Below are 14,603 nucleotides of genomic sequence, written 5' to 3'. Positions count from 1 at the left end.
CTCTCTAAACCATTTGTTTTCTGTCAGAAACTTGACACTAAAGCAAAAACATAATGTGGAAAATGTACTGTAATATTTTCTCCACTAGGTGCTGCTGATATAATCTACAGCGGGCAGTGTGACCAATCTCTCATGGGGTTTGCCAATAGATTTTATGGTGACACCAACACTTCTTTCTACAGTAATTGTCCTGAAATGTTCCTGAAACTGGATGTGCTAACTATGGCTGGGGAAGTGGGGCAACACTGTGCTCTTCCTCCCTTCCTGTTGGTGATTAAGATTGAGGGCATGACAGGGAATATCATATGTTTATTCAGCACTCAAAACCATAACGTTTTATTGTGCAATATGGTACGAGACAATAATTCCCATTTCGGTGAAATTGTACATGACACATGATATTTCTAAAAATTATCTTAAATTGAATCAAATTCTTTTCCTAGAAACAACTTTCTGTTTGTGTTTTGACATTTAAATATGGTATCTTTAAAAGATGTCCCTTGCTGAATCAAATATTTAATAAAGTTTCACTAAATTGTTCCTACCAGTTGTGCTGCTCACTAATGGTCTCAACACAGCAGAAACTTTGTCATTGTGCTGCCAACTGGTCAATAGGGATTCTAAGTGTTATTGATGTCCTTTTAAAGCTGACTGGTCATACATCTGGTCATACACTGCACCCATTGAAGAAGGCAGACAATTATAGATTGTGCACACATGAAATGATGTTGTCATGTAATTTTCATGAAACAATCTTTGAAAAACTGGAAGACCATGAAAAAAGGCGGTCATTTATTTTTCATCTTTTTGTGAAGTCCCTAATAAATATTTCAGATTTTGTGGCTGGCCACAGTATAGAAACTTTGTTGATTTAGCCAGCAATGAAAGTAGTCGCACACACCCATGGGGCTGGCAGGAGCCTCTCACAACACTATAGGACTCAACACAGCTTGACTGGGACAGATGCTCAGAATTCCTCTGGTACCGACAGGATGGTAGGTCCTTAGAGTATGGAATGAAAATCATGCCATATGCTTTAAGCATGTACTTTAATTTTTGTGACAGTGCAGCAATGATTGTTGAGGACCCGTGATCACAAGCTTGATTTAGCAATTATGGCTTGCGTGTTTGTGATTACATGTGACCTTGACATTTCAAATTATAACACAAGTCTATGGCATATGGGGAGAATGTCACTACATATTAGAAGTGGGTTCTAAATGTACATTTGAGTATAATTCCTTGACATTTTAAGAAATAGAATAAATTGGTTTTGTATATTCAACATAACTAAAGGCCTTTTTTTTTACACGCTCATTTTGTGTGGTGCTGAAATATGTGTGGTGCCTCCTATAAGAAATCCATAGAAAATTCAAAAGATTTATGTAGGCACAGCTCATCTCTGCATTGTTGTTAATTCATCAACATTTCGGTCGTGTGACCTTTATCAAGACAAATGTACCATAAAATGTCATAGCATTTATATACATCTGTGTACAATTGTTGAATTAGTGTCACGCATGAGGGTCACGTCCCAAGAACATGCCTGTAAGATCAAGCCTTCAAACGCGCTCAACTGACAGGACATTGATGCACAGAACAGAATAGCATATCAGTGACCTGTTCCTGTTCAAACCTGGGTCCATACAGTATAATATCTACCTCTCAAATTGGAATCTCCTTATTGCCAAGGGAGATATTAGGCTTCTGGGCTTCAGGCAGGACTAATGTGCTTCTTATTACAGGTTGAGGTTAATTTCATGATAATCATCCACAATTAATATATCATAATTTGTGAACACACACATCACCTTCTTGCATCCTGTGTTGTATTCACGATCCCTCCTTTTCCTCAGTTCTATTTCTTGTAGATGCTAGATTGACGATGAATAATATAGCTGTCCTATTCATGATTTCCAACACACTGGCATGTGCAGAAAAAAAGAAAAGTTGCTCGGGAGTCCCAAAAAAGTGTAATGAAGGTGCTCTTTGGTTAGGGACCAAAAGGTACAACAAAGGAAAAAAACATGGCATTCTTCGGGTGAAAAAGTTAAAAAGCCTTTATTAGATGGCTATTTCATGATAGAAATGCCAAACCATTTTTAAAAACAGTGCATGGTGACAGGGATACAATCCATGCCTTCTTCAGGGTGTAGCCCTCAGCAGCAAACAATTTTCCCTATACATACAGATTGAAAACACCTGAGGAGAAAATCAGTCACAGATGACAAATGCAGAGTAACCACTAGATGGCTATACTAAATGGGTGAAATATGTAAATGTAAAAAGAAACATAAAAAGGACTAGAAAAGCATATACAAATAAAATAAAAATATAAATATGAAAGAAAAAGTATATAGACAACGGGAACAGAAAAAATGCCTTATTCAGGTTGTGAAATATTTCCAGAGGGACAGATTGAAGCTGTGAGTCAGTGCTACTGCCAAACCAATTTCTTATATAAACCAAGACTTTGTATTGTACGTTGCAATACTGCAAGAGCATCAAAGAAGAGAAATGAGAAATTCACATTAACTCAGTGAATTTATGTGTGAATAGTCTATGAAGCAACAAATATGTCTACGGAGATACATCCAGTTGTTTTGCAGCATTGTTTTTCCTTCTAGATTTGTTTTGTTGTTTATTTCTATCCCACAATCATCACATTAATTCAGTGGGATGAATGAAAAACCTATGATTGTATTTTCCATCACTTAAATTAGGATACTTCAAACATTTTTAATCCTGCTGCAGCTCTGTTGGACTGGGTTAACTTTGATTCTGAAACTAGTGAGTGTATGTCAGTCCACTGGCTGAAAGGGGAAGTGAGATTTGGGATTCTGGCAGGGCCAGAGACGGTTGGCCAGATTATCCCTCTCATGCAAATGTCGTCCCCTCCCCTGTTAGGTCCCACTGAAGCGTGGGGACTCGACGCTGGCCACAGCTGCTTCCCGTTTCTTCCGAATCACACAGCAGCCATCTGGACACGGTTGTCGCTGCGCAGCACTGATGAGCTCCTCAGCTGGCCCCCGCGTCTCTCTCCAGACAGGCCTGGCCCTCTGAGCCCCAGTCTTATGCTCCACTGCCCGATCCACTCTGTCCCAGCTCTCTGCTGCCTTTGCTCCTCTGAGAACCAGGTGTCGTGCCCCTTTCCCTCCCATGGTCCAGGACCTGGCAGACAACAACAAGCTGGCCTTCTGTAACTACCTACTGTACAGGGTCTCGGACACTTAATCGTGGGCCTTCGTTTGCTGACATTTGCCTCCTTGATGTTTACAGTATGTTAACATACATTGCTCACTGTACAGACAAATGTCTGCCTGGTTGCATTGGACTGGTATTCTACTATCTGCTCCTTATATTATATTAATATGAAGAATAAAAGTTTTGTGTGCATTCTGAGTTTAGTACAATAGAAAAAATAGATACTCCATGTTGCACATCGGAGTCCCATAAAGTGACAAAATCCAATAAATGCATACATTAAATTAAGTATTTATTCATTCAGCATTATAAACATCCACAGTGGTTTCTGTTTCAGTAACATATTTTCAGTATGATATTTTCTTCTTTGAGGAACTGTCAGGACTTCACGATTTAATTCATTTCCTTGACAGGTAGAGTGAGCTGCTTCTTGAATGACAACCTTAATTATTTTAGGAAGTTTGAGAGTGTGAAATGATATTTACATATTCCCTGCCCTACCCCATTCTCCTGAGCTTGGCCCAGATACAGGTGCAGTACATACTGAGAAGAATCCACATGGTTGTGAACAACAATTAAAATGTAGAGTATATTCACTCTTTTAAGCAACAACCATTATACAATCCACCTAACCATATTCTTGATCCTAAATTATAGCAACTAATACACGTAATGATGTGCCTATGTATAAGTGTATGAAAAATAGCTCAATGCAAGTTATATTCAACAGCAGTGAAACAATTCCCAATTTTCCATTATTCTGCCATAAGAATTCCTGAAAAATCCTTGTTTTTAACGTTACACTGGTATAATGAGAAAACAAGCATCACTCTTTGTGTATGTAAAATATCATTTATTGATATTTTGCGAGCATACAATTTCCCTCAACACTCAATTATCTCATACTGTGTGAGTATTGCATACAATTCTCTGCCATCACATATAAAATAAAGAGCTGGAAAAACAAATCAACATTTTCTTATCTGTCAAAGAAAAATAGCATCCAGCAGCAATCATGTTTTAAACCCAAATTCATGTAATACAGTTGAACTAAAACGGATGCAGTTTTTATAACTATTCTAGAGACAAACATAGAACATAGTAGTAATAAATATAAAAGAAGAAAAACGGCATGTGTTTGTTGTATAAATAATATGAAAGTGGCTACAAATAGAACAGGTTAAGAAATGAATAAAAAACAAAACTAAAACTATTACAAATTTGCCGGTGCATTTTGGAGAAAGGAATTTGGATATTTTAACCATATTATAAAACTAGGATAAAGAACTAGGATAAAGGATAAAGAAACAAGAATACATTTTTTTATTTCAAAACAAATGCTGCTGTCTGGATATCAGAAAGATGACATATTTTTTATAAAGTTTATACATTTACCAAATAAAAAGTAAATAAATTACTGAACCCCCTACATACACGACTAAGGCGCAAGTATATTTATGTTTTGTCTTCATCAAACAAAAAATATTTTCTTAAAAAAACACACACACACACACACACACACACACACACACACACACACATACATTTTTTGTCCCCCTTAACATGTTATCTGAAATGAAAATAAATTAGTTTGTGTACTTTTCTTAATTAATTGTGTTCCTTCTGTGTTCTATAACCATGCATATTCCGTATAAAAAAACACCACTTTCATAGATCAACAGTTTATTTTACAATATGTTATCAATATGTTATGTATGAGTTTTCTATTATGTGTGTGTGTGTGTGTGTGTGTGTGTGTGTGTGTGTGTGTGTGTGTGTGTGTGTGTGTGTGTGTGTGTGTGTGTGTGTGTGTGGTGCGTGTGTGCGTGTGCGTGCGCGTGTGACTGTGTGTGTGTGTGTGTGTGTGTGTGTGTGTGTGGGACGGTGAGTGTTCTTTCATTATTTACATTTGCTCATTTGCATGGGGATAAATCTGCTCTGTAGTCGCTAACGCTGCTGCAGCCTCAGTAGCGGTGCTCTCCCCGTGTCATGTGAGACGAGAATTCGTATCGGTCCTGACTGCGGTGGCCACAGAGGTTGCACTCGAAGGGGTCCCGGAAGCCGTGGCAGCCCATGTGAATGGTGTACATGACGTGGTCCAGGAAAAGAATTCGGCAGTGTTCACACCGGTACGCCCTCACCTGCTCCCCGTCCCCAGTCACCACCTTGAAGCCGTTGGACTCCATGTCGATGCCGGCGCGCATGGCATCGTACTGCCTCTGGTGCTCCTCCTTAACCTGGGACATCACGCCATTCCGGACGCCAGAGTTGATGTGGTTGGTCAGGTAGATGAGACCGGAAGCCCCGCCCCCACCGAGTGGCCGCTCCTCGTTGTTGCTCTCGGTGTCGGTGGAGTCCTGGCCGCTTTGGCTCGGGGAGACGTCCTTCTCGCTGGAGGCTGACTTGGACTTGGACAGCAGCAGCAGGTTCTCGGCAGCACTGTCTTTGGCCGACAGGCCATCAGGCGGGGGCTTGTGGAGGGAGAACATGGGGCCGGCGGCCACGTCCGCAGAGGAGACCGGCGAGGTCTGCACCAGAGGCCGCAGCGACTCGGCCCCCAGGTAGCTGATGGCGCTGTTGATGGCCTGGTTGATGACATGGTCTCCTCCCTCAAAGGAGAGTTCTGACAGACGCTTTTCACCTGAGGGTCAGAAAGAGGGGTTGATGAAGGTCAATAATCACAGATCTACAGTATGTGTCTCATATGACTGTGACTTTGACTTTGAGTTATTGGTCTTGGTATTGCCCTTTTTCTACTGTTTATGTCTCATTTAATTTATACATATTTTCCCCTGTCTGCTTTAATATTGAAGCTCAACTTAAAAAAAATATGTTTTGATCCGTAATAGCGGTAATTGATCAAACAAAATGCTATTTTAAAATACACAAGTCTAACATTGTAAAGAACAAATTAAGGTATAATCGGTTATATATTATATATTTAGTTCTATTACTGCATGCATTCAGCAGAGCCAGAGTGGCAATGAAGTAACGTAATATACTATACAAGATTATGTTAGTAGTGTGACCTACTGTATCAATTTATTATAGGTGCATAGGATTATTTTCAGCAAAAATAAAAATGTTGGTATGCAGAGGAAGCAGACATCAGCCCTTACCCACAAACTTCTGTGGCATAGTGCTTTTACGTTTAGCTACATTATTAGCTAGTCTGTCTAGCACCAAGGCTCTGTCAGTTCCCGTCTGGCTTAAGTCTTCCCTCTGTTCATTCTGGTTGCTTTCTTCCTTTACTACTGGAAAGCAAGACAGAAAAGTAGATTTCAGCGTCAAGTATTTTGATCCTTTCAAGAAGGTGAAGTGTGAAAGAGGGCCTTGTACGTAACACGTGCCTCTTTCTCCCAAAGCACAGAGCTGACTATTCTGCCACATGCAAAGCACTTGGTCTGTAAATGTCGTTTTTAAAACATGTAAAGAACAGGAAGCATTTCATCTTCGCTGATAGTGCAAGGCACGCATCTCTCAGTGCATATGCCTACATTTGATACAAATCAAATCTTGAAAAAGTATGGTGGATTCATTTTGTTTATTGCACAGAGCATTTAAAAATGTCTGAGCAATTAAAAAATGTATCACTATAATTTGAAAACATAATAACTTCAGTACATGCAGATAGTGGCCTATTAACCACTTTCAACCTGGCATCCCTATTTTAGGCATGTCATTATAATAAGTTTTATCGAAAATAGCAGATCTACAAGCTGAACAACACATCGCATCGCTGTTATCAATATTTTCGTCGGACTATAAATTAGGGCTTTACTGGTTTACGAAAAAAGGGTCTCTGTGCTCCTGTGTTCAATCAGATGAAGCAAAAGAAAACAAAAAGCTATATTTAATTTGAAAAATGACATGAATTCATTCTGACCTGTCGGAGCGTTTTGTAATTGCAACATTGTCAGCGCGGCACGCTTTTGAGGCGCGCATAGTGAGTCCTACGTTCAGTGCAAAGTAGGTCATCAGTGTGTGGGTGGAGGTGAGCTGAGGCACCAACCTGTGTAGATGCTGTTCTGCAGACCCATGCACTGGAGGTAGTTGTGACAACGCTCCTTGTGCTCCTCCAGCGAGCTGCGCTGCTTGTAACTCCTCCCACAGTAGGCACACTTGTGGGGTTTTCCAACTGCAAACAGTTCCGATACATCAAGGCAAGGCATGGTGAGGCAAGACTAATTTATTTCAATATTATCGAGGCAATTCAAAGTGCTTTACTCCCACATCAGTGAGCAGATATAGAATGAGGTAGAATGGTACAATCAATGAAGCAATTTTAATAATACACTGTAAAGTCAATTTAACTGTTTGAGTGTAAAAATAATGGACCTGTGTAAGCGTAAGTGACACACAGGATTTAGCAGTGTGATAATAATAATAATCATCATAATAATAATAATGAATAATATGTGTAATGTTTTGAAAGGACCAAAACAATTATAAACCCAATGATTTCATCAACAACAAAACACTTCTGCAAAACAATGCAGTGTGCAAAGTGAAAAAAGTGACACCCTATCTACACCCTATCCACTTCCCCATGGTTACTCCTGCATAACGTAATGGGCCAGTTGTTTAGATGCTTCGATCCTACTCTGAGTGCGCTTTGTTTTTATGTTGGTGGACCTGGCAGTATACTCACCAGAGTGGGTGCGTAAGTGACCGGTGAGGGCGTCCCTCCGGCGACAGGCGTAGCTGCATAGGTGACATTTGAAGGGCTTCTCCCCTGAGTGCAGCTTGATGTGACGTAGCAGGTTTCCCTTCTGTGTGAACGACGCACCACACTGGTTGCACTGGAATGGACGTTCTCCTGGGAGGCAAAGAGCAGAACAGAAAAATATAACATATACGTTTATAACGTATTATAAGTGCTGGTCATAATGCATTATAAACTCAGTGGAACAGCACATTATAACTACCTTAACAAGTGTTATGAAGCATTATAAGTGCATTTGAATGCATTATGGTGCATTATAATGCATTATAAATGTGATATAATGCATTGTAGACCTATATGTAAAGTGTTATTATAATGTGCTGTTCCACTGATTTTATAATGCATTATGACCAGCACTTATAAATTACTAGGCAATTTTAATATAGGATATAATAATAAGTTATAACACTTCATAAACCTTGTTGTTATGCATAATTATAAACATTTATTTAACAAGTATTATAATGCCTGTAGAGGGGAAAAAGGAGGGGACAAATATAGATCAATGGGAGACACCGGTAAATAATGCAGTAATACAGAAGGTGGTCAAACCTATGCAATTAATGCCCTTGAACCTGAACACCCTTGAACCTGAAGATGTATTTGATATTGAAAATGTATTGTGAATACAGACAATGAATGTAACAAATACTGTGCAAAAACTAAGAATGATTGCTCAATGGACCATGTTAAGAAGAAATGCTGAAGTTGACTGCCTCGGGACTGTTGACTGTCTTGATTGACTTTAAAGTGTATTAAGTCTAAATTAAGTCTAAATTAATTAGGACTTACTAACATAATCATTTAACAGTCTGACTCTGAACTTTGAACTTTGAGAACAGTTTTTCCTTAGACAAAAGAGGAACCCTTACTGACAACAGCCATGTAACAACAGCAAACAACATTCAACTGACAATAGCATGTAACAGCATAAACATTCTACTGACAACAGCATGTAACAACCACAGGAAAAAAAATCTCCTGACAATAGTGTACTGTAAAAACAGCACACAGCCTTTTGTCTTTATGTTACTGTTGTGGATGTAAGAACGGGCTGCCATTGTGTGAATGTGGGGTCACTGTACTACAAGAACAGGCGGCTAGATGAAGCTACTCCAGTGGACATCGGACCAATCAAATACCCTGGGAGAGTTTCACAGCGGACTGACACTCCATTTCTCCGTGCCACTGCCACCCCTACCCCCCACCCGAGCTCTGGCGCTCTGATCGAACAAGAGCCTTTCAGACTCAGCCTGCCAGCTCCGTAATGCACCATTGCCTAGGTCAATTTGATCTGAAAATCTCATTTTTTCCTCTTCTTCGTCTCTAAAATAAGAGCGGCACATCACAATGCAAATGCAGCCTCATTTGAATAAAGCGAAGGAAACACTTTGTGTTGCGAGCCAGTCTTCCTGATCAGCGCTTCTGGAATAAACCAATATCCATCCTCTCCGTGTGTTGTGGCATTCTGTGAGAACGTTTTAATGTGGCTTTTTTTTTTCAAAGACCCCCCCTCTATAAAATAAGAGTCACCAGTGAAGCAGCAAAAATATATTTAAAAAAAGGAAACTCATTAAAAATGCATTTCAGGAGCAAAGATTCACCACAGAATATTTTCTATTTAAATAAGAGGCACTTCATTATATCTTTTATTATACATTCTTTTGCATTTACATTAGCCTAGTGTTCCTTTCTTCCATTTTGGGTTTCATTAGTTTCTAAAGCTTGACAGTTAAGTGCCTTTTTCAAAAATGTTCCCCACCACTGGTTTGGGTTCATTACAATAGAATATCAATTTTCAAATTTCAAAAACTTTTAATAGTCAGATAATTGTCATTTCAGGGAGATTCCATTTAATTGCTACGAGTGGATATCCTGCTTTTCGATTAAGGGGCATGTTTTGGGGGACTAAATTCACACCACACGACGATCGGCTACCATTGCTTGTCATGTGATAAATCAAAATCATTTAGAGAACAATCATCATTGCTAATGGCATTCTCAAACACTATTTCACGCACCGCAGAGAGGTCTATATATACAGCAAATTGCATGGATAGGATGCCAATACAAACTACCAGTCAGTATGGAACTATTGTCAGTCAAAGACTGGTTTAATGAGACCAGTTCAATCTACTTCTGTCTCTAGCTTGAGACAATGAACTCTCACAAAGTTTAGGATTGATTCTAAGAAAGCATCACTGTTGTACTGAATATGTTGGCTTCACGGCTATGAAGATCTCTGGAAATTAGGTATGTTAGGTAGCCTATACTTTACTTGTGTGTGTTAATGTCAGATCAAGACCTTCTAAAACATCCATGCAGTTAAAAAACATACTTCATCCTAAACCTTTTGGTCAATTGGACCTTATAAAAAAACAAGGCAAACTAAAGCAATGCTCTACTGTATATAAACAACTGCTACACAATAAAGTCTTGAGTGCTATTTTAACACTATAGTGCTATAGTTAAATTAACACTCAGGATTTTACAGTGCACTGGCATCACCTCTCACCCCCTGTCCCAAAGCCTCATTTATACTCTGTCGTACGGCTATGTCGCTCACCAAAAACAACTGATTGAAACCAATTGGAAATCGGTTCTCTTCGGCGAGTGACGCAGCCGTGCGACGAAGCATGAACAAGCCTTAACACTCCCTTTAACATACCAGCAGTGAACATGGGTGTAAAGGAAGGGGCGATGAGCTTACCAGTGTGGCTTCGCTTGTGCACCATCAGCACATTGGGGCCAATGCAAACTATCCCACAGATATCACACTTGAGCTTCCCGTTGGGCAGGCGGATGCCACCGGCCGAAGAGAAGGCCTTGGTGTCGGGGCCCGCCTGCGAGCCGTTCACTTTGGCCCCCGAGGCATCAAGCACGCGCAAATCTTCCGCACCACACTCTTCCTCCTCCTCGCCATTCATCTCACAGGTGAGCCCATTCTCCTCATCACTGCGAGCCTCAACTTTAATGTTACAGGCTGAAAAAAGAGGGCAGTGGGCCACTGTTTAGAACACGTGCATGGTTCTGGTATGTAAAGTCATATAGAACTACATGTGACATGATAAAAAAGAATGCCTGACTGGGGTGACTTCATTGGGCACGTACTGTAGGTCTACATATCTATCTATTTATCTACATCTCTCTTTCTGTCAGCCTCTCGCTCTCTTTTTCGTTTGGTTTGATTGGTTCTGTTTGTTTCCACCTCATTGCCCTTTTTTTTTTGGAAGTTTTAGCTGAAAATAACCAAACTCAAACTTTTACTTCACAACCATACATCGATACAGTATGTGCATATTTGTTTATAATCCTTTTTATCCTAACCCTCCCAGGAAATCTGAAACAGTTAGCTGTACCTACCGTAGTCTATAGAAACCTAAGGTTATATTTAGTATTCTAACAATTAAGTCTGTAGCTTTGGATTCAGAGCTGTCCCTTATCATGTCAGCATTAGATCTGTCAAAATAGAAGGAAGAAAAGTGAAACTAAGTAAATCTGTAGAGGTTTTAGTATTAAAAGTACTAGGCAGCCTCTCCATAGAAAGCCATTGTGCCCCCTATAGACCAGAACCACAAACAATTATATATTTTGTCTAAATATTCAGTTTGCAATGTTCACCTTGTCCCACTCATATCTTATGAGTTGAACTAAAGTCAATAACAGTGTCAGTCTGATGTTCTACCAATATAACTGAAGACTGAATTCACAGTGAAATATTAGGCTACAGTTATGGCATTGGCTTCGCAATGAAAATTATGTTTTTAATTCAGAAGTGGTTTTATGTGTTGTTAAATAGTGGATTTTTGTCAGTGTTAAGCTTGGGGTTTTCCAAAAACCTTGAGGAGACGAGGGTGATAGCATATCTCAGATGAACACATCAGTGATGGGATGAGGAAACACAGCGAGCATCTCACACATCACAGTTTTGTGAAACAAATGACAGCAAGATAAACAGGAAACAGAGAGACAGGAAACACTGTGAAACTAGGGACGGCAGTGGTATGTATCAGACCAAGTGAGAATGATAAAAACACATGCATGTGACCGTGTGCGCGTACACACACACACACACACACACACACACACACACACACACACACACACACACACACACACACACACACACACACACACACACACACACACACACACACACACACACACACACACACACACACACACACACACACACACACACACACACACACACACACACACACCTTTTCATTCCCATGTGCACATCGAGGGGCCTATAAGATCTGATGCCAGACAGACTGATGAAAAAAGATAAAATATCCCTAATAATTCTAACTTTACAGCTGCTGAAGTAAGTACAAAAGTGAATGCATTTGTCAACGTCCCTGTTTTCCCAACAGAAGCCGTGTCGCTTTTAGCGACATTTCACACACCTCAGAATATTGCAAGTCCCACAAAGTTCAAGCCTGTGGTTTGCATGTCATGGTAGCCTGATTTCCCCATGCCTCTAGCCATGTTTGTTCAACCGAAGAGGAAGAAGTGGAAAGCATGAAACATAGGAATCTATGGAAAAGGGGAAGCTTTAGAAACAAGGCCTGTCTAACAGAAATACCAAGAATTATGGAGAAGTGACATAAAGGGAAGCACAGACAAGGAATTGTAAAACACCCTGTAACTGAAACAACGCTTTTTTTCAGGAGGCATGTTTTCACCGACAGACGCAGAGGGAACAAAACTCCCATTATGCATCATTTACTCAGAGAGACAGGGGAAAGTGTGAGTTATACTAACATTAATGGCCTTTTCTGCAGGTTCAAATCAAATCATTTGCATAATGAGGACAGCCATACTAGCACAAATGTTTAGACTTTTTGGTTTGTTGCCAAACAAATAATGTTGTGTTTAACCTGTCTACTGACTGCTGCATTCTTTAGACTATTTTTCATGTCATTCTGCTGAGGGGATTGTACACCGTAAAATTGTAGGATGTGCAAAGAGAAGTTACATGTTACAAAGTATTCAGGCATTGCTGATGAACACTAATATATATAAAATGTAAAATATTTGGATGGAGTTCAACGTAAGAATGAAACCTTTAGTTATAGCCAGAGAGGAACTTGTGTACTATACTACAAAGGCCGTAAAAATAGTCTTTAAAACACATGGCATATTTTAGGAGGACAGTGCAAATTCCTTCCTTCACATCTTTTCATTTGCCTTAGGTTTCTATACCTCCAATGAAAGGGCCATACACAGGAAACACTGTCGCTTTGCTGCTGCATACACTGTTCATTAACTTAAAGTCCATTGTTAAATTAAGACTCAGGATTTTACTGTGTCTGAGTCTCTTTAGACTGAATGGGCTGCATAGAAGTTGTGTTGATGGTCCAGTAGTGTTGCCATTTTCACAAACAACAGGCTGAATGCTACCAGACTATCGCATCCACAATCATTAAATGCTACAGAGAGGCTGCAATACTGCCTGGTAAAAGTTGAGAACAGGAAGCTGTGCTTCAGATATTTGGCCAATCATGATGAGGTGTTCACAAACTGTGTTTTAAAATATCAAAAAAATACATCTTCTAGGCACCTTGCTAGATAGGCCTTGACTCATTTGGTTTCAAGCACAAGTTATTCACGCAACTGTACAGGTGAAGTGGAATAGGGGCTTATTTTCAGAGCTTCTTAAGTACAGACTGTCAGGTGGAAGCATTTGAAAATTGTGGGAGTAAACACGTCTGTCTTGAGAGACTAGGCAGCCTCTGACCCTTATGACTAATAATGGGGCTGAATACAGAACAAGCTGAATACAGCCTCTGACCCTTATGCGACAGAGGGAACCATGACTGCCAGGCTGCAGCTTCTCAGGGATAAGGGGAAGTTATGACTAAATTGGGAATAGGAAGAAGAGCTTTTACTTTATGTCATATTTATCATGGTCGCACATCCTGATTTACACGTTTTGGGAAGCAGGTGTCAGAACAAAAAGAGGACAAACAGAATGACTGCAGTAAAACATCTGTCACTTGATTCACGTCTAACTGTCGTCAGATTAGAAACGAGACAACAGGGATTAACCTGTGTGATACCTTCTACACAGCCAGATACTGAGATAACGTATGTAAATGTACCCTAAATGTATGCCAAGCACTTAAGACATGAGTCTGCTACTCAGGGGAGATAAGAGATATGAAGAAAGGTTTGTTAACTCTTGCACCTATACTGTGGAAGTAAAAGGGTGCCTGCTGGAGGTTCCTGTTAAAGGCTTGTGCCGCTCTCACTGCCTGAAAATAGCCCAGTGTGCAAGGTTGTGGAACCACATGTGCTAAACCACGCTAACGACACTCGACAACAGGAACAGCAAAAACACGGTTTACTTTTCCCTCACACTGTTTTAAAAGAGAATGCTCGCATCCACATCTGTTTGGGAAACATCTTGTCCCTGAAATACGTAGAACTGGAGCCTTATGCTTAATTCAAAGTGAAAGAGAAAATGAGTCACTATGGCATTCTGTGAAGTCGTTTGCCCTGTAACTTTTCAAACGTTCGAATGACTTGGTCAATACTTGACCCCAAGTATGATTCTTGTGTGCCATGGCCCATACCAGGTGGGCCAAATCAGACAACACAGAGTGCCGTAACCACTTTGTTGTATGACAAATAGCCAGTCTACAATCTCACAAGGTGTTGTGAG

General features: G+C 40.1%; 1 protein-coding gene across 1 annotated transcript in view; it reads right to left on the bottom strand.

The window, feature by feature from the left end:
• Window positions 1-5,023: 5,023 nt before the first annotated feature.
• The window catches only part of ikzf1 (IKAROS family zinc finger 1 (Ikaros)), an 18,745-nt gene continuing 9,165 nt past the window's right edge, over window positions 5,024-14,603 (bottom strand). Inside the window, 5 exon segments of the mRNA XM_084076823.1 lie at window positions 5,024-5,845; window positions 6,324-6,458; window positions 7,217-7,342; window positions 7,856-8,023; window positions 10,641-10,913. Coding sequence (XP_083932949.1) covers window positions 5,169-5,845; window positions 6,324-6,458; window positions 7,217-7,342; window positions 7,856-8,023; window positions 10,641-10,913 — 1,379 coding nt within the window. The 3' untranslated portion in view covers window positions 5,024-5,168.

Source organism: Gymnoscopelus microlampas (assembly GCF_963454915.1).
Source record: "Gymnoscopelus microlampas genome assembly, chromosome: 13".
Taxonomy (NCBI): domain Eukaryota; kingdom Metazoa; phylum Chordata; class Actinopteri; order Myctophiformes; family Myctophidae; genus Gymnoscopelus; species Gymnoscopelus microlampas.
This window is presented reverse-complemented; position numbering and strand designations above follow the sequence as displayed.